The sequence below is a fragment of the Passer domesticus genome, chromosome 7, assembly GCF_036417665.1.
Source record: "Passer domesticus isolate bPasDom1 chromosome 7, bPasDom1.hap1, whole genome shotgun sequence".
NCBI classification, from domain to species: Eukaryota; Metazoa; Chordata; class Aves; order Passeriformes; family Passeridae; genus Passer; species Passer domesticus.
In genome coordinates, this window is record NC_087480.1 from 52,877,812 (window position 1) to 52,897,550 (window position 19,739).

Here is a 19,739-nt window from a genome sequence, read left to right on the forward strand (position 1 = left end):
TTCCTCAGGACTCCTACACAATGCCCCTGACTTCTATTCAGTGCTGGCATGTGCACTGTGAAGAATGCTGGCTGCGGACTCTGGTGAGGCTCTTGACTGCTTTCTTGTTGACTTACAGCCTTTTTCTACTCCTCTCAGATACTTTATTCTAGATTGCCACAGGGGAGGGTGCTTTTTGCCTTATTTTAAACAATCTGAGTGCTGTGCTTGTAGATTTCCCAGGCTTGGCTGTTTAACATCCCACTCTAGCTTTGACACGGTTGTTTCAGTCATTGTGACCCAAGCTCTGTCCTGCCCCTTGCTTTTTCCTCTGCTGCTGTGGGAAGAGCTCTGTGCCAGGGACTACCTTGCCTTTCAGTAATTTCCGGGGGGGCATCCATGCAGGGAGGTAAAGCTGTGAGAATGGAGGCCAAATCCACTGAGATTTCATGGAATGGGAAGCTTCTGGGAAACATAATATTCCCCTGAAGCAAAGGGAATCATCTTCAGGAGAGAGGATGTGGAAAGGAGCTTTTATAATATGAATCTATATTTTTTAGGTTATTTGGAATAGCACTGGTTTTCAAGCATATGCCATTCTGTTTACAAGATTGGGAGCTACCTTGAACATTGAATAGGTGACCCAGTAGTGTTTTCTTTTCCTGTGTTAAAACTGTGGGCTTTATAATCAGCCTTTAACGTCCCCTCTGCAGCTGATTTTCAAGCTTTCATTGTGTTCAGGCTGGGGAGTGGAAAATAGTCAATTGTGCTTTCTAGCTCTCCTGTTAGCAAGATGATACAGTGTTGGGTTGCAAAAAATGTAAGGGAATGGCGCTCCTAGAAACTTGTTCCTGGAAGGCATTACTCTACTTTATAAAACACATTGTGTGCTTGGAATTACGATTAAGCTGATCATGCTCCTTTAAATCCTGCCTTTTAAAAGTCTTGTCCAAGAAAAGTTACCAGGATGGTGAAGTGCCTGTGGGCTTGAGTACTAATAGCAACTCAATAACTTGGCTATCCCTTGGGCTGTATTTTATAGCTCTTCAGCTACACCCCGTCACTATTTACATTATACAAGCTTTTGTAAACATTTTAGCAGCATCTTATAAAAGACACATATGTGGGTATGTTGCTGTGAGGTGTCTGGATGAATATGTGCTCTGCCACTTTTGCTAAGTGAGGAGAAATCTTGTCTTTCAGTGGTGCTACAAGCACAGGATAAAACACTAATTTTCTCTTCATTTTCTTTACTCTGAAGTTTTTGTCCTCTCCTCTTCCCACCAGCCTCAAGTCATGTTCTAAATCTGTGGCACTAATTTCAGTTTGTTCTTAGGCTCAGCAGCAACTTAGTTCAACTTCAGTCAGGTCCCTTTTTGTCATGTTCAGGAGTCACAGCCTCTCATGAGAACAGGGAAAGTCACTCCAGGTGCTGAGGGATTAACATTTCCCTTGCAGAGGGGAAGCCATCTCCCCCCAGAGCTCTGTGAGAAAGGTGGTGATGAATCTGGCTGTGTGTGATCTGCACATGGCTCTTCTGCTGACCAGGCAGGCAGGATGGGAGTAGTCCAGAAAGATATCGTGTTAGGACTTGGCACTTGCATGGGGGAAGCAATTAATAAGTGACTACTCATGTGTTCCCCAGTCCTAGCCTCTCCCTGCAGCCCCCAATTTATTAAACCAGGCCTTTTCACAAGGCATGCTTGCACTCCCTTTCCCATCTCAAAAAATCTCCCAGCCTGTGTTCACATGTTTCTAATGTAACCATTAAAATGTAGCCTGAAGACAGCAATAAAAACCCTGGAACGCCTTGGTGCTTTTGTGTCTTGATCAAAGTCAATGTGTGTAATCTCGTTAAGACTGCCCTCCTTCCCCCCTCCTTTTTTATGAATTTAATGGCATACAGCAGCTGGGCTCAGTGTTTAATGCTTACCAACCTGCATTGTTCTAATTAAGGTATCTCCTTTTATTTCGGGCACAAAAGAGACTCTTGTTTTTTTTAACAAGCGAGGAGCTGTGGGATAGTGTGTGTAATAATCGCTGCTGTTACCTTTCCCTGGGTATAAAGCTGGCTCCCCAGTGGGCTGGGAGGAGGGAGCCTGCGCGTGCAGCACACATGGAAAGACTTGGCTGGGGGAGAGGGGCAGCGTTTTTCTTCTGTTGTGCAATAAACAATTTGTTGGAGTTAATAGGAGTTGGAGCAGGCGGGTTGTGTCAGGCTTCCGGCCCCTTTTGAACAATCTGGAGATCTGCCATCCATGCTGGTGAGAAGTCCCCTTTCTCCTCTGTGCCTGTGCCTACATGCCCAGCCAAGATCTGATATTAACTGAGCGTGTGAGTGTGCCTGAGAGAGCAAGGATCATGTACTGAGCAAGGCCCTGGAACTGAAGGCTCAGAGTGCCTGGGAGCACTTCTGAACCTCTGCAGGGTATTGAAGACAGGGTGAAATGGGATGCTCACATGTGTCTGTGGACCTAAGGTTTAAACATTTCCTACAGTAAAATAGTTCAATGATCTGAGCATCTGACCTGATAGTGTTTAGGGCACTGATAAGGATTGGATCTTAAAATGCTTACACTTCGTGAAAATAAAATTTTTGGACTTCTGGCTCTTGATGTTCAATTCCAAATTATAACTGTTCTGTTGGTAAGGGCAAGGAAGAGACTTTTAATCACTAACTCTACAAACTATTGCTGGACTCTCTAGCTTAGGTATACTTATACTGGAGCTCAGCATGTCAACAGGTTGCAAGTTCTGGGGTTGAAACATTGACCAGAGGAGACTCCATCTCTGAAGCAAAGGATGGGGTTGCAGAAAGGGACCCTGGAGATGCCTTAAGAGAACCAAAATCATGGAGTGATTTACCTGTGATCCCTTTTGGAAACCCTGAAAATGTAGGTTCATCAAAGACAGGAGAGGAAATGGTGTTGCAGGAGCAAGACTTAGCCTGGGCAGCAGCAGGTGGAGTTCCTTTCCCTGAATGTTGACAGTCCTCATGGTGGGTGTCCAACCTCAGCTGGTTGTTGGACTGCAGCCCAAGTCATGGGGTGGTAGGGCATGAATCTTCCTCTGTTAGAGTCTGTCCAGTCTCCACCCTTCCCCATTAACTGAGAGGGACCCTACAGCTAATAGTGGGTGAGATTTGTCTTTTCCTTCTCCTGAGGAGAGTTCTCTAGCAGAAGAGATTGTCATCTGCTGTAGTGGTCTGCTGGGGAGGTTTGGAGCCTCCATCCTTGGAAGTTTGTGAGAACAGTGTTGGTGTGTGTCTGTCAGCAGTAATTCAAGTTGAGGTGATCTTGTCCAGGGAACGGGTCAGCAAGTTCTTGGTGTCCCTCTGAGCTGTAGTTGTGCGATTTCCCAATCCCTGGTATCCTTCTTTACAAAATAAATGGAGCTGGAAACTAAGTCAGGCTGTTGTTTGTTGTTGGTTGGTGCAAGGGCTGAAAGAGAACAGGTTTATTTGAACAAATGCAGTTTACTGAGTTTCCCCCATCACCTGTAAAAGCCAGATCCAGCATTTCCCACATGTATTTGCTGACTTCAGGCTTGTGCCTGCCTGTCTTGGGCTTATTTGGAAATGACAGCTACAAGAGCAGGAAAAAATCACTTCTAAAAAGCCTTCTTCATCACAAAATGCTTCCAGGGGATCCATCGATATATACGTGTGCTCTGCAGTTGACACATTTATATCTTTGGTAATTACTCCATCCTTAGCCTTGCCATTCTAGGCTCTAGTACCATATATGCCATGTGGGCCAGACTGGTTTTGTACAAAACAGCACAGATAGAGAGCAGCCCTTCTGGGTGATTCCTCAGTGCTTCAGCAACATATAGGGACCTCCTGAGGCAGCAGCTGCATGGATGCTGCGCTCGAGCCTTCATGATGTTCTCTCTCTGGTTATTAATTAGCATTCTTCAGTTCTGGCCTCCAGCAGCCTGTGAGGGTGAGCTCCACCCTTTGAGGAGGCTTGGTGAAAGAAGTTGTTCTCCTGGTGGTTCAACCCCATTTCCTGACAGGTGGAGGGTACCCCACAGTGGCAGTGGAGGACAGCTGTTTCTCTGGGAATTGGCATCTGCAGAGAAGAAGCTCCACACTTGTGTGGAGGCATGGATGGGAGAGGAGGCTGATGCCTTGGTTGAGAATTGATCTTGGCATTCACTTCCTTTCCTGGCAAGAAGCTGGCTCTTGGTTTGGGTCCCTCCTGTCATCTCTGCTTCGATTTGACTTTCTTTGCCCACTCTGTTTCTTTGTCTCTTTATTCTCTGTCCCTGGTAGCGTGTTCTTCTTGGAAATTGCCCATTTTTAGACCCACGGGACAGCAGGAAGTGCCTAAATCCTTCCTTGTGAGTTTCCTTGCTTTAGCCAATTTATAGCAGACATCATACCATTTTTTTAAGAGTCAATTTTAAGACAAACTACTCCAATCCTTCCTGGCACCATGTAAGCCCTAACGACTTTTCAACATCTCAGCTCTCGTTAATGCATTTTTCAAACTACTACCCCAAGTGATTAGCCTGTATTGTGGATCAATCACTTGCCAAATTTTAATTAAGAAAGGAGGAGAAAAAATAAACTCCATCCTGGTTCCAGCCCCATTTCTTTGCTTTGTAACAGCCCTGGAGCAAACTTCTTGCAGCAGAGTTTTATAAACCCCTCAAAACTGGGGTTTATAATGGAAAAGCTGAGGTGGCCTTTACTCCAGCACACACAGCTATAACACATCAAGGCTTTTCCATGTAGCTATGATGAAAGGAGCAGAAGGACCTGGAAAAAAAAGAAAAAGAAATGGCCGACAGGTGGGACTTATTATTCCACAGCATTTTTATTTCAAGGGAAAAGTTTAGTAACCCCAGCTGGCAGGTGAGCAGTGGGGGAGCAAATGCTTTTTCATTGTGCCTGTGCCAGCATGTGTGTGTGTACAAGCTTATGTGCCTCTCCACAAGAGAGGAAAGCTTAATCACTGGTCCAGATAAATGTTGTACACCTACACCGAAAAGTCAGATGTAAGGAACAAGGTTCTGAGCAACTTCAATCTAAAAAGTAAAAAATCAGGAATTAGTTCTGAATTTACCACACAGGCTTATGTGTGCAGAGGAGGGCAGTTTCATATAATATAAAAGAAAAATGCATCCCCAAGTGTCCAAAGTATTAGGAGACCCAGAGCACTTGGCCCAGCATGCCACGTGCAGCCTGCACCACGTTCAGGCCAGGCTGCTGAAGGTTTCCAGGATGCCATTGTTCCCTTCAGCGTACCCATACTTCAGAGCTCAAGGATGAGTCGTGCCTGCCTTGTGCAGGTGAAGCAGTATCTACTGCCCTAAATCAATCTGTGATCATGTAGATTTGCAGAAAATAGGTCAAGCCTCCATATAGTTGGCTTCTGCTTTGTGACATGGTTGAAAACTTGTCCCTGGCTATGCATGTGCAGCTCTCGGCCTTAAGTGGGAGAGTCCCCTAAAGCCTGTGGGACTGAGATGCCACAGTCTGGCAAGATAAATCCAGCCATCTTCCCTTTCCCTGTAATGTGAGGGAGCTGCATACCTGACCTTGCTTTGCTGTGGAAGAGAGCAGCAAAGATGCACTTGATTTCATCAGGCTTGTTCTGCCATCCCTGTGCACTGAGTGCAGAGAGGGCTGGTGCTTAGAGTGAGCACCTGCAGCTTTGGTTCAATGCCTTGCTGCCTCTTGCCAGTAAGCCTGTCTTAGGAAGGAGAGCATGGACACAGATGTGGGCACTAGTCACATCTGGAATGCTTAAAGTCCCCACACACAATTACTTCTGCTTTTCAGGGCACACAGGAAAGCTTGAACAGGCAGCTGCCAGCTGCTGTCCTTGGACAACGTGCTGTGAATTAATTCCTCAGCACCTCCTGACACTTCCTTTGGGACCCCCTCCAGCTACAAAGTTGATGCCAAGAGGGCAACTAGATGCAACAGGTGCCTCCAAGGAAAAGGGAAATACATGAAACTGAGCAGAGACTCAATTGAAACAGGATATTTTGTGGCATTTGCCTCCAGATTCGTGAGCCCCTTGGGAGTGCTGCTATGTCACCAGAGTGGCAGAAGGGGCAGATGTTCAGATTTTTCTCTCGTGTTTTCACCACTGCAGTAAGTTTTTACTTGCAGAGTAGAGCTTACCGTGTCTAATTCTGGAGACCCAAAGCTGAGGCATTGAGCATAAGCAAAGAGGCATGTTAAATAAACAGGCTCTGCTAAAGTCCAGTGCACTCAAGTTTCCATTTCATCAGCGTTTTAAGCCTTTCCTTTGAGTTACAGGTTGCACTTGCTCCTCCCAGAATCCAGCATGCCAAGTCCACTCTGTGAAGACCAGTGCATAGGGCTGCATGATGCATTGCACAGGCACAGTGGGATGGTCCCTGCCCTGGATTGCTGGAAATCTAAACGGACAGAGTGGTTGTTTCAGATAACTGGAAGGATGTGCCCACAGGCATCAGCACCAGCGTTGGGTGTGCCATCCAGACCACCAGTGGTCTGTCCTTCAGACTGCCAGCCTGTCACTGGCCCTGAGAGTGTCACTCACCCTGAGGTGTGCCCAGGGTGTTTTGGCTGTCTTTTACAGACAATTCACTCAACTCTAGCTCAACAGGACTTTGTTGTGACTGGTTTAGATCAGGTGCAGGTGCCCGTGGTCCTGACATGTGTTCTGTCAACAGCTGAGCCACTGTCAGGTGGCACCTGATTGTTCAGCAGTGCAAAGCTCAGGGAAGGGTAGGTGTGCCAAGTCCATGACTGCAAGGAATAATGTGCAGTGGGAGCAGGGAGGGCCATCCCAATTTCCCACGCTGCTGGTGCTGTAGTTGGGAGGCTGCCTTGCAGCAGAGCCATCTTTCTGTCATTTTTCCCATCAATTGTCTTTCACATCTGCCAATCTAATGATGACCGGCTTGGGTTGACCCCGATTCTGAGGCTTATTAACACCCTCTTGCTGTCAGGCTCAGTGATAGATGGCACATCAGCCCTTGTTTTATTTCATATAGTGTTCCTGTTGGCCACCCATTACCCCACCCCAGCTCACATCAGTTTGCTGTTTCCAGCTCACCTTGGCAGAAGAGACTCATCTCTGCAGTATCTGTGTGAGCTAGGGAGGACAGGACAGGGTTCCTTCATGCCAGCAGCTCTCAGGCTTTTGCAGGATGGATGAGGCAGTGTCCCCCCATTGTGCTGCCTTGAAAGGGACAGTGCAAGCCCCCCATGAACCAGCTCAGTCATCCCTGCTGAAAACTTCACTTGTTCCAGCTGGGTTGATTTTCTGCCTGTTCAGTGACCTGAACTTGTTCATCGAGGGCTGCAGGTGAACAAGGGAAACAAAAAGGAGCAGATCTCCCTGGAAACCAGTGGTGATGATGGTGCTGAGTTGGGTGATGCAGCTTGGCTCTGGGTTTCAGCCCACTGCAGAGCTCCTGCTTGTCCAGCTGCCTCATGCCAGGGACTGGAGAAGGACAAGGGGCTTGCAGGACAGGCAAGGAAGGCAGGGACTCCCCCTTCACACATCTTGTGCTTGTTGGAGGCTATGGCCCTGCCTGGAGGGCCTTACTGCTCCTGCAGTCCCAGGCCAAGGCAGGGATGTCCTTCACACTCTCACACTGTGCATCTCATCTGCTGGTTGCAGGGTGCCAAGAAGCTCTGTCCTCAGTGTAACACCATCACGTCTCCTGGAGACCTTCGGCGCATCTACTTATGAAGGACCCAGCAGGAGGGCAGGACCCAGCTACTCGGCTCAGCTCATCACACCCAGGGGGAGAAGAACGACCACAACAAAAAAAAGACGTTTTAAAATTTAAAGAAAAAACAAACCAGAGACTCCAGACATGGACTCGAGGATACAGGAGCAGTGGGGAGCCTCGGCTGCCAGGTCCCGCAGTTTGAGACCTCCTTCAGCAGCTGCAGCGGGCAAAACCAAATCCTTTGTTGTGAAGCCCCCTTTTTTAAAACCAGTGTTGCCCATCACCCATTCCCCGGAGCTGGCTTTGCATTGTGGATGGCTCGTGAGCCCTCCTTTGGACTGTGTTGTTGACCACTCTGCCCCCGGGAGACTGGGGAAGGGACCCGTCACAGAAAGATGTTCAATAACCTGTAACTTGTGTTCCTTGATCAGTTTTTGTTTTTATTTGTTTTGGTTTGATTTTTTTTTGTTTGGTTCTGTTTTGGTTTTTTGTGGTGTTCTAGTGATGACTAAAAGGTTTAAAGAAAAAAAAAAACACACCCAGGCAGAAATGAAGCACATGTAATATAGATTATATATGTTTACAATGTTGTGTATAAATGGGATAGACTCAAACATTACATACTAATAAGTTTCCCTTTCTTTTCTTTGGGTTGTATTTTTTTTAAAGAAGAAAAAAAAAATGAGCAGAGAACATTAAACCCATATTTTTCTTGGTTCAGCAAAGTTTTGGCATTAAAGTCATTAGTTTAAAAAAAGTATATATATACATATATATAATATAAATGGTTTAATGTTCTGTGGTGTATATTTCCTCATTCAGATATGAAGTTAACAGCTTTTAGTAATGGCTGTAGCATTGCCCATAACTTACAGAACTTATGGGGAGTAGAGGAGGTGGATTTTTGTCATTAGTTGTAGCTAATGGGGCTATTTATAATAGAATCGTTATCCCCGGAAAGACACAGCTTTTAACTCCTCACCGGGGGGCCAGGCAGGACAGGGGGAATCTGGCTCAGCCCCCTTTATCTTTCCCAGCTGGGGAAGGAGCAAATGGCGAGGAGCTGGAAGGAGGGAGCGTGTCAAGCACTGCCCCCTGCCCTGGCTGGCAGTGCCTGCTCCAGGCTCTGGCTGAATCCTGTGCTCCCCAGGCCACAGCCCCTTCCCCTGCCCTGCCTGGCTTTGCTTCCTCCTCTGGGCAGCGTTTCCTGGCTGAGGCTGCTCGGGATGGTGCTGAGGCAGGACACTGGGGGTGCCAGGGGACGGGGTGGTCCTGCTGGTGGCTTTGCCCAGAGACACTCAGCCAGTCCCCTTGGGCTGCCTGGCAGAGCCGTGCAAGCCCTGCAGAGCCAGCCCTGCCCTGCTCTCGCTTCCCCCAGCTCCCACTCTCCTGCAGCCCACGTTTTCCCTAAGAGGTTTTGGCACCAGGGCAGAGAGCCAAGCCAGCCGTGTCTCATCCCCACTGCCACTCCCAGTGTCACTCTCAGCTGGATCCAGAGGTTCCCTGCAGTCCCTCATGCTTATCCCTGTCTCCCGTATCCTCAGCCTTAACCAAAGCTGCCATCTGGCCTGGTTTTTTGTTGTTCTTTCTTTTATTGTCAGGATCCAAGAAACAGATACTGACCCCCTTCCCAAGGCCTTGGGACTTCTCCCAGCTCCACACTGTGTATCCCTGCCACGGATTCCTGGGCAGTTGTGGGGGGCCAGCTCTCCACAGCCAGAAGACAGGGAGATGGGAAAGCTCATCTGCCCCACTCCTTTCCAAACAGATCCCACCTGGCAGCACAACACAGCTGGGGCATTTCAAGACAGTCTGGAAAAGCAGTGGATGAGGGGTTGGGAGTTGGGAGCCCAGCGCTGCTGGGGTGTTTCCAGAGAGGGAAGGGCTGGGTGAGCAGGATGTGTGGGGAGTGACAGTCCCATTACTGCTTCCCTACCCTGAGCTCTTTTGCAGAGAACAGCTGCAGCCTTGGCATCTCCTGGCTGATTTCAGAAGAATCCCACTGCACCCAAAAAATCCCCAAATGAAATTGAAGGAGATATTATTTCATACACATCAAAAGGTGACAGTTCCTAATTGGGAGTTTCCCATGTGTCCAAGCTCATATCTGTGTGTAGCCTCTGAGACCAGAGAGCTGCAGCCTCCTCTGCTCTGTGCCAGCAGAGCTCCTGGGAGCCAGAGGGAGCCAGGGCACCCCAGAGTGTCCTGCTTTCACAGGGGGACTGTGGGCAGGGGGTGTCACTGCGGGGTAACCCTGCAGCCAGCAGCACAAGGCAGGGGAAGGGCAGGCGTGCAGAGCTCAGGCTGCATTTGTAAAGGGAGAAAACCTTGCAGGGCCCAGGGCTCAGCTGGGAGTGTGCTGGTGTTCAGGTCTCAGAGATGGAGAGGGTGCAGCCAGGTGGGTTTGAGAGACAGCCAGGAAGAGCAAGAGGGTAGGAGGCCCCTACCCAGCCCTTCCTTGCAAATAGCCTAGCTCCCTCCCAGGGCCTTTCTGGCAGGTGTTGTGGACCAGCCATGTGCTTTATGTACGTATGTGTAAAACCATATGTAACTAGTCATTGGTTCTTTGCTTTGGGGTTTATTTTTGGTAATTTTTTTGTTTAAATTGTAAAGTCATCCCCCGTTTTCAAAGGGGAAGCTGCAGGGGGAAGGCTGGGGAGAGAGGCATCCCAGTTTGTAACAGGCATCTGCCACTTCCCCTCTTCTGTAATGAGTATAAATGATTTAAAAAAAAAAAAAAAAGTGAAATATCAGAGTTACCTATCTTTGCCCAAAGAATCCCAGTTGCACAAAGCGATATTCCGGTGTGTCAATGATTGTGTGTCAGTGTATACTATACAAAGAGGTACTTGTCACTCCCGTTTGTAAACTACATTTGACATTAATTAAACAAGTATAAATCTTCTCGGGTGCTTTCTGCTTCTCTGTGTTTCCTTTTGCAGGCGAGAGGCAGCAGAGACACCCCCCACACGCCGCAGCCCCTGGATGTGAGTAATGTCCCAGAGGGGAGTCCTGCTCCTGTTTGGGATGCAGGGACAGATGCAGGGGGATGCTGGGACGTGCACCAGGCCCCACCACGGGTGGGTTCCCCCAACTGGTCCCCCCACGGAGCCAGGAGGGCAGGGCGAAGGGCACCCCTCAGGGGACACCCCCACAATGAAGTCTCATCGGCTGCGTTAGCTGGGGGCAGGAGCCGCCCAGCCCCAACAGATCTATACCTCCTGCATTAGGGGCCTCCAGTGCCGGGTAGGGTTACCCCGACCCAGGGACGGGGAGGCTGCTGGGCAGGGGGGGCAGAGGTCGGGTTCCCCCCGGCACGCAGCTGGCGCCGACGCTTTTGGTTTACAAACATTTCGCAGATGGGTCAATGGGCTGTTTTCAATCCCCTCCTCATGGCTGTGTCCCCCAGGGATGGGGTGCTGGGGGTCCCCAGGCTGCTGGGAGGAGGCAGTAAGGATGTCAGGGACCTCTTTCCATCTGCTGTGGCAGGGATAGGGAAAGGGTGGGATTTGGCCACTTTTTTGGCTGGAGAGGAGCAGTGAAGCGTCTCAGCCCCTCTCCCATCCACTTCCAGCCCAAAGGTGGCCTGAGGCCAGGGCGAAGGGCAGAAACCCCCCTCCCTCTCACCTACCCCACAGCAGGCTGCTAATATTTTATTTAAAATATCTTTAGGAAGCGGAGGAGCGTGATGTATCGGATATATTGAGAAAATGCTAATGTGTAATAGCGTGTGTCAGGGGCCTCGTTCATCACCCCGCGCCGCCTTCTGGGGGATCCATATCTAATTAACAGTAATGAATGAGGGGGCCCACCTAATGACAGCCCGCCAGTTTGTTATGGAAATGAGGCAATCCCATTAGGCAAAACACTTAATTAAACAAACTGCTCCGAGTGTAGGCCAGTGCAAGATGGGCACGGGCCCTTTAGGGAACAAGGGGGGCCCTGGTACCCAGCCCTCCACATGCCAGGCTGGGGGCAAAGAGGCTGCTGCAGCCACTAGAGCTGGGTGCCCACAGTCAGCTGCAGCAGCAGGGGAAGCTGAGAGGGATCCACTTAGGGGGGTCCCAGCTGGGGCAGCAGGGCAGTTCACATCTCCCTCTTGTCTCTCTCCTTCGATGGGCTCAGAGGCAGCAGAGGCCAGACACAGATTTCCAATCAAACGTGTGTACTTGGCTCCTGCTCTATTGACACTGAAGCAAGAAGGGCTCAAGGTTAATTCCTTATCAATACCCTATTGTCAGCTCATCCATCATTCCACGGGGGCAGGGCTGCCCAAGCTCTGCCTGCCCCACCCCCATAGGTTGGGAGGGTGATTGAAGGATGCCGTGCCCACCTCTGCTCATCCCAGCTGTGCCCACATGGCCTGTCTGATGGTGCTGGGGTGCACTTGCAGCCGTATGAGGATGCAGAAATGAGGGGAGGGGGACCAAATTCAAAAGGAAGGAGATGGAGGGATGCTCATGCCCCTGGCTGTGCTGGACATTAGGAGACAGATCAGGTGGTGGCTGTGGGCCCCCATTTGTGCTGTCCTGTTTCCTAACTGCATCCCCAGCCCTGTGTGCTGGGAGGTCCTGCCAGCCTTTTCAGAAGAGCAGCACTAAGCTCAGCTCCTTTCCCAGGGCTTGGGGACTACAGGGAGCCCAGGGGAGCTCTGGAGTCCTGATATGTGGAGTTCCCAGAAGTTGGGCCATGGTCTGCTTGATCACACTTTTACAGAGATTGATGTAAGAAACAGACAGCCTTCCCTGGGTGATGGAGAGGGAAGTGCTATGACCTAGTCTGCTGAGGTGAGAAGGGCAGGAAAGCTATTCCTGCTGCTAGATTTTTGGTTTTAACAATCAGTTAAAGCTGAGGAATGGGATCTAGTACAAATTCCAGAGGCAGGCAGCCCTAGGGAGAGATGCTGTTCTGTATTAACTCCCATCTCCAGTTTTTGTCATCGGAGTTAGCTCTTGCTGGTCTTTTTCCTTGCCCCAAGAGGAGCCCTTTTGCAGGAGATGCTCTCAGGCACTCAGAAGCGCCGGGCTGAGCTGTGCTGTTGGGGTCTTCACCAGGATGTGCTCAGCTGTTTCCTAGAGCAGGAATCTCTCCATGCGGGAAAGAGGGGTCCTGCTGCCATCTCGTGGAGCTGTTCCCGCCCGGCACGGGGCTCCCGGGTCTGCACAGCCCCTCCCCGGGCAGGGGAGACCAGCCTCCCTCCTTCACTTTTTGGGATGCAGCACGGGGTTGGATTGCTTGGTCCCATCCCATCCATTCCCACTTTTCCATCAATGGCAGAGCTCTACGCATATGCCTCCAGCATCCCAACATGCATGAAAATGGGACCTCAGCCCACACACCTTAGAAACACCTTTATGAGGTGTAGGCACAGGTCAGTCCCCACCCAGGAGCCTAATTTGAATTACTCCCACTGCAAGATGTTCCCCCAGCTCCAAATCTGAGCCCTGGCTGGCTGGATCCTGCCCCTGGCTTGCCCAGTTCCCCACCACAGCCTCCCCCAGTGCCACAGGGAGCTCTCCCAGCCCTGTCAGGAGCAGCTGAGCGCTCCAGCCCAGCCACACAGACCACCCTGACCACTAAGTGGCTTTTTTTGTTTTTCAAAACCACCCTGTAACATCACCACTGCCTGGGGAGAGAAGGCAGCACGGGGGAGCAAGCCAGGAGTCAGTTCCCTCACAGGAAACACTCAAATAGATTTTGTTACTGAGGGAAAGTTAATTTTGCTTTACCACAGCTGTGGTAGCCAGCTGTGAGCGTCCTCCTCTCCCACCACTGTTGGTGTTCCACCCACACTGTGTCACAGTCTGCAGGAAAACAAGCTCTGAGCCACATCCCACTCCCTACCCTCGAGGCAAGTCCAGGGATGCTGCATTTTTTCCTCCCAATGAACAGATCTGCAGTGCCCCTCCTCCCCGTAGCTCATCTCAGAGATTTACCTGGATTTGCCAAGATATCACAACCTTTGGGCTCTCAGTGTTCAGGCTGAAGCTCTTTAGGAACACCGGCTGCGCCAAACCGTGACAGTTTAGCAAGGATTAAGGGTCTGAGGCTGGGTTTTTGTAAATCCAGTAGTGCTTGGATCAGTTCTCAGCCATGTGCCTTCAGGCTCCAAGTTATTAACCTTCTGCTTCAAATAAGCCACAGGAATACGGAGGGCAGGGAGGTGGGGGCACAGGCAGTACAGGAAAGCAGAGGCCAGCATATCACACAGCGCTCACAACCGCAATTAAAACTTGCTGGGACTCAGAAAACAAAACCCACTCAGAAGGCTGGTGCTGCAAATCATCCTGCTCTCAGAGAGCTGTGTACACAAATCACCTCCGAATTTCAAGTCACTTTTGCAGCAGTGGAAACGCCTGTGAGCACATTCCTGTTGGCACAGCTCAGGACACTCTGACTGCGAAGCTCCAGCAGGCAGCACCCGCTCCCTGCCTGCTGCCCTGGGAAGTGGGAAGCAGGGCTGAGCTGGGGAGGTGGCACCACCGTGGTGGGGAGCTGAAAGTGAGGAAGGAAGGTGCAGCTGACATGTGAGGCTCTTCCCAGAGGAAGCCTCACCATCCTGTCAGGCAGGAGCAGAGGGTTCAGCTCCAGCCCCTGCCAGCCGTGCTCTGTAACAGCCTGAGTCCTTGAACAGGAGAAGTTCAACACCCGCAGCAATAAACAGGAACAGCAGATCCCCAGGAACAACTGTATTAATTCAGAGGCATCTATTATGGAGTGTTTAACCTATCTGTAAATACTGAAGCTGTAGAAACCAGCATGAGGGCAAGTGCTGGTTAAATAACTTTTTCACCTCTGTTCCCCAAGAGTGTTCACAGTGCCACAAACAGGCTGGATGCTGAGAAGCTCCAGCCCAGATCTCTGAAAAGGCAGATGAACACATCACAGCTCAGGATTTACAGCACTGACAGCACAAACCAGGGGCCTGCTTTAAAAAGCTGGGAGATCTCAGATGGGCTTTCTGGAGACAGGGGACCATGCCTGGATTTGACAGGTCCAAACCCTAGAAACAAGAATTTCTCCATGAAAAGGGGATGGCTGAAGGCTCTTAGCACAGAGTAGCCCTCACACCCCATTGCCACAGTGGGAGCTGGAACTGGGATCACACCTACAGAAGATTGGGTCCCGAGCAACAAGCTCTGTGCCTGGAGACAGTTTTCACTTTTAAAAAATTAAAACCAAACCAGGTCATCAGGCCCTTTTCAGTTAATTCTCACTTATCCCATATACAGCCCAACGCTCCCTCTAAAACCATGCCCATCAGAGGATTATTCTGCTGTAAATTAGCATTGTCACAATAGTCTGCTACAAACCAGCTGTGTGGTCACCACTGCCACTCACCCTGTGCTTTCACTTCTGTGAGGTGTTACAGTTCTTGTGTTAAACTTCCAAATTATTTTAGTGCTTCCCAGGGACTTCCCCCTCTGCATTTCAATCCAGAACAGCAGGAGTTTTGTAACTGTGGATGACAGCACCCCAAGGGTGGGCAGGAGCAGCACAGCCACACACTGGCAGAACCAAAAGGCAAAAATCCTCCTGCTTTTTAAGTGCCTACCTCTCTGGGGCAGTTCCTTGTTCAAGCAGGCCCATGTCACAGCCCTCCAGAGCTTCTTCCTGGCAATTTAAAGTTGGCTAAACTTGTTCATCATGTTATTAATTAGCCTGCTGTACTGTGACATAACATAAACATATCAACAGGCTCTCCTCTGTCTTTATCCCCCAAATAAACAATAAAACCTAAACCCAAACATGAAGTACAGTGCAATGAGATACTTTTTCACTAGGTGGAAGGAATTCATTTCTTGTACACGTTGCAAAGACTGGTCATCTGAAGAGAACATTTTGGACAAAAACATCATATTTCATGGTCATTTGTAGGCTGGAGGTGATTTAAGAAATACCCAGTATAAAGCATAGCTCCAAGAGACAGTTCCATTTTCTTCTGCAATTCCACCTTTCTGTTTCTGGGGTCTGGCACAGCTGTAATTCAAAAATTTCCCTGAACATCCAGATGCAAAATATAAGCTGCTTCAAGACATACAATTAACAACTAAGTAGCTCTCCAAGAAAGCAAAACTACTCAGTAGAACACACAAAAGACTGGAAGGAAGAGAAACAAAACACTAAACATATTGAAAAATGTTAGCTTAAACCTCTGGGTCGCAGAACACAAAAGTTATCACAAACATTTGAGCTCCCACCATGGATCAGAGAGCTTTGACTGTTTTATCTGGGCTATTTAATGGAACCAGGGATAACAGTCTGGTCATACTGCCCTGCACACACCTTTGCCTGCTCTTACACTTGGTTTCAGGGTCTGATCTCCAGCAAGGAGAGTACAACAAGAGCTGGGATGCACTGAGAAAAGCAAAGAATCCTGCAAACTTGGCTCTGTTTGCTCATTGCAAGATAAAAGAAATGGCAGAGAGAAAAAAAACAACAAACAACAAAGACATGGAAGAGCTGTATTGTAAAATTAATACAAGCAACAGAACATGCACATTGGACATTAGGGACAAGGAGACAACATGGAGAGCAGAGAACAAGACAGGAGGAAAGACATAATACTCAGTGTAAGATTCTGATCTGTGACACCTTGGCAGAGCACATCAACATGAATCATGACAGGATTTCACCTTCAGGACTTTAAATTAATCCATATCTACTTTCTGCTCTAACGTGGCTGGTCCAAAGGCCAGGCTGGAGGCTTTCAGACTTGTAGATGGTAGGGGGAAAAAAAAACAACAAACAAACAAACCAAACAAGAAGCCTCTACTTTCCCCGCTTCAAAGACACACAAGCAAAGGAGGTGACATTTCCCATAGGAGCTGAGCAAGGAGAGGCAAACACTGAGGCCAGCAGAGCCCTAGGGAGGGGAGGCCCCGACACAGTCGGACAGGAAGGTGCTGCAGAGGCTGCGGTAGTGGGTGGGGTACACCCGCAGGTGGCCCACGTGAGGCGAGTCCGAGAAGTCCACAGCTTTGACAGGAACGCCGAGCTGCTGCCGGGCGCCGGCCATGAGCTGGACCTCGCTGGCCTTGATGATGAGGTCGGCCTGGGAGTAGAGGTAGAGCTCGGGCCAGCGCGAGGGCGCCCGCAGCAGCGCGTCGTAGTGGCTCTGGTGCACGAAGCGCGTCAGCGGGTACAGCAGGATCCGCAGCACCACGGCCGCGCTGGCAAAAGTGAACAGCAGGAAGTACTTGAGCAGCACGTTCACGGAGACCAGGACAGTGGCCAGGGCACGAAGGGCTCCTCGCAAGTTTCTTCTGCCAGGGGCGCTGTCGAAAATGGTGCCAGCTACTCTGAGGCTCTGAAAGGGCGTGTGGGTGTGCAGCGCCTCGATGATGTAGCGGTACAGCATGGCACCACCGTTGCTGAAAACGTGGAAAAGAAGCGGTCTGTTTTCAACGCTGTGGTCAAAGAGCAGCTCCAGGAGTTGCCTGGCCGGCGTCTGCAGGGATCTGATGCCAAAGGACTCGGAGAAGAATATCATCCTCCATGGAGCTGTGTAACGGATGACCGTGCACCCCTAAGAACAGGAAGAGACCCCACACACATTTCAGCTGTGCTGCAAATTACAGACAGGAGGCAAGCAGCAGTACAAAGAACATGAAAATTTGGGACAGGTTTCCAAGAGAAACCACAGAGCCAGGAGAAAGTCTTTAGTGTCAGCAGCAAGGCACTGACATGAATATAGATTACATTAATCATCATAGCACACAGTATTGTGAAAAGGCCTCTGCAATGTCTGAGGGCCTTTCAAATCTTGTGCTGACTGGCACAGCCCCTGAGGACACTGCCACCCATTGTTATGGGTGTTAATCCTCACCCAGGAGAAGAAAAACATCTCCCTGATTCACAGACCTTCAGCATCAGCCACTTTGGTAAGACGAGCCTGCTCTGGTACACATCCAGCTCATCACACTGAAGCAAATACAAGAAGAAAGAGGAACTCCTCCTCTCCTTGGGTGCACTTGTTTGCAGCTGTCTCTAAGACTCACCACCAACAAACACCAACATGATTTTTGTAGACCTTCCCAAACACTCCAGCTGTGCAAAGAAAGAGCTCTGGCTCAAGGACTCAGAACTCCTGAGCAGCTGCCCTCACACATAAGTCCTTACATTTAGGTACAGATTTGGAAACAGGATCTTGGAGGAGTTTCAAAACAGAGCAGATGGAACTACATTTACAAATGCTTTAGACCTTTTCTATCACCTGAGCTCACTGACATTACACACTGACAAGCACAAAGCAAAGCCACCAAAACAACCCCCCCAGAGCTCCCTAAACAGTGAATGAGTTAGAAGAGGATACCAAGTTCTCAAATCAAAGCCTTCTCTACAATCTTGCCATGGTTACAGCCACTTCCTCTGAGTGAGCTAAGAAGGCCCATCCTCTCCTTTCCCATTTCTGTGATCTGAGAGAAAAGCATTTTCCAAGAAGCTGTCACGCTGCCCTGTAACGTGCTCCTCATCCTCTCAGCAGCACCTTAAAGCCACTTAACAACTAATTCTTCACTAGATCAAGCCAATTAATGACTCCCGCACTGGATTACACATTAACAATAGACTTGTTAATGTACAAACTTTACCACCTATAGTTGGAACTATACAAGATTCCCTGTATGCTGACCAAGAAAAAAAAAATCTAATGTTTCACTGGTTTCCCATGCTGCAAGCTGGGGTCATTCCAGTAAAATACAGTATTAGAGGAAAATATCATAACTTCGGGAACAGGCAGTAGGACAGATCTCTTTAGTTCAAACACAAGGAATTCCTACTGAGCAGCTATGACTATCACAGGATGCCTGTTTCACAGACAGGATAAAATTAATTTGGCTTGCAACATTTAGATGAATCATTTTCCCAGGAAGGAAGAGCCAAAGGCATGACAGATGTCAATGTGTCCTGTCAGTCCCACCCCAGCCTCACCACGTCTGTGCTGTGGCCTAACAGCAAGCAGTAAACACAGAATCTTTCCCTGCATGTTTACTCGGAAAACTAACACGGTTCACGTCATTCCTGAATAATCCCACAACTTTAAAAGCCTTAAGATGCTCCAGTGAGTCACGCAGCAGCTGAAAGTTCCTCCAAGGAAGCATTCCTGTCTTAGCTGCACACGCAGCTGTCAGATAACGCTGCCCCGGCTGTGAGGGACAAGGAGCTTTCAGTGACAGGAGAACTCTCACTCCTCCCCAGGAGAGCCTTCAGAGGGACTTTACCAACGTGCAAAAACGAGGCCGTCTCACAGTATGACAGTGTCATGCGGACACAGAGAGGCCACTCACCTTCTGGCTGTAGATTGCGCTGTATTTGGCCAGGTACTTGTCCTGGCAGCCGGCCCAGCCCAGCAGGATCACCACAGGCCGGCCCTCGGCAGGGCCTCCGTCTGCGCTGCCCTCTGGAACAGATCACACGCGTTACGGCTGCCCTCCAGCCAGAGCTCGCAGCAGCTGCCCGGTTACTGCGTTTAAAGGCAACAGTGGGGCGAGCGTGAGCCTGACTTCCCGCACTGCCCCACGCCGGGTTCACCGCCTGGGCGCGCAGCACGGCGCAGCTTCGGCCCTGCAGCTCCCGCCGCTCCTCCCGGCGACACAGCAGCTGCCGCTGCCCGGGGGAACGGGGACGCGTCCTGCCCTGTCCCCCGGGGACCGCCGCACACCTGCTGCAGCACCAGTGCCGCACGGCTCCTCCTCCCGCACCGCAGCGCGCTCGCCCCTTCCCCGCCCGCAGCGGCCCCCCGGCCCCGCTGTCCCTGGTGTCCCCGCTGTCCCCGGTGTCCCTGGTGTCCCCGCTCGCCTGCGCACCGCGGGCGTGCCCCGGCTCCAGCTCCACCACGGCCTCCCTCAGCCCGCCGGTGCCCATGGCCGCGCTGCGCCGCCCGCCCGCCGCTTCCGCCTCCCCGGAAGCCCCGCCCACCTCCCTCCCCGCAGCCAATGGGAAGGGAAAGCGCCCGCCCCGCCTCGCCGCCCGCCCCGCCCCCTGCCCGCCTCCCACTTCCTTAGCAACGCGGCCTTAGCACCGGCCCAGCGCCCCGCCCGCTGGCCACCCATTGGGCAGGGGGAGAGAGTCTG

General features: G+C 50.4%; 2 protein-coding genes across 8 annotated transcripts in view; one reads left to right on the forward strand and one right to left on the reverse strand.

Annotated features, from left to right (window-relative positions):
• The window catches only part of RNF220 (ring finger protein 220), a 210,819-nt gene extending 200,249 nt beyond the window's left edge, over window positions 1–10,570 (forward strand). For all 6 annotated transcript variants that reach the window (XM_064428681.1, XM_064428683.1, XM_064428684.1 and 3 more), the window contains 2 exons: window positions 9–83; window positions 7,611–10,570. In XM_064428681.1, coding sequence (XP_064284751.1) covers window positions 9–83; window positions 7,611–7,682 — 147 coding nt within the window. In that variant the 3' untranslated portion in view covers window positions 7,683–10,570. The remainder of the gene's footprint in view (window positions 1–8; window positions 84–7,610) is intronic.
• Window positions 10,571–16,116: 5,546 nt separating this feature from the next.
• TMEM53 (transmembrane protein 53) lies at window positions 16,117–19,574 on the reverse strand. 2 transcript variants are annotated; one of them, XM_064428687.1, is made up of 3 exons: window positions 19,473–19,574; window positions 18,954–19,066; window positions 16,117–17,194 (listed from the first exon to the last, which is right to left on the reverse strand). In XM_064428687.1, exons 1-3 carry the CDS (start codon window positions 19,528–19,530, stop codon window positions 16,532–16,534), a joined length of 834 nt encoding a protein of 277 aa, XP_064284757.1. In that variant the 5' UTR covers window positions 19,531–19,574; the 3' UTR covers window positions 16,117–16,531. The 2 variants fall into 2 exon arrangements, with proteins under 2 accessions (XP_064284757.1, XP_064284758.1); XM_064428688.1 differs by having other exon boundaries at window positions 19,465–19,518.
• Between the last annotated feature and the right edge of the window lie 165 nt (window positions 19,575–19,739).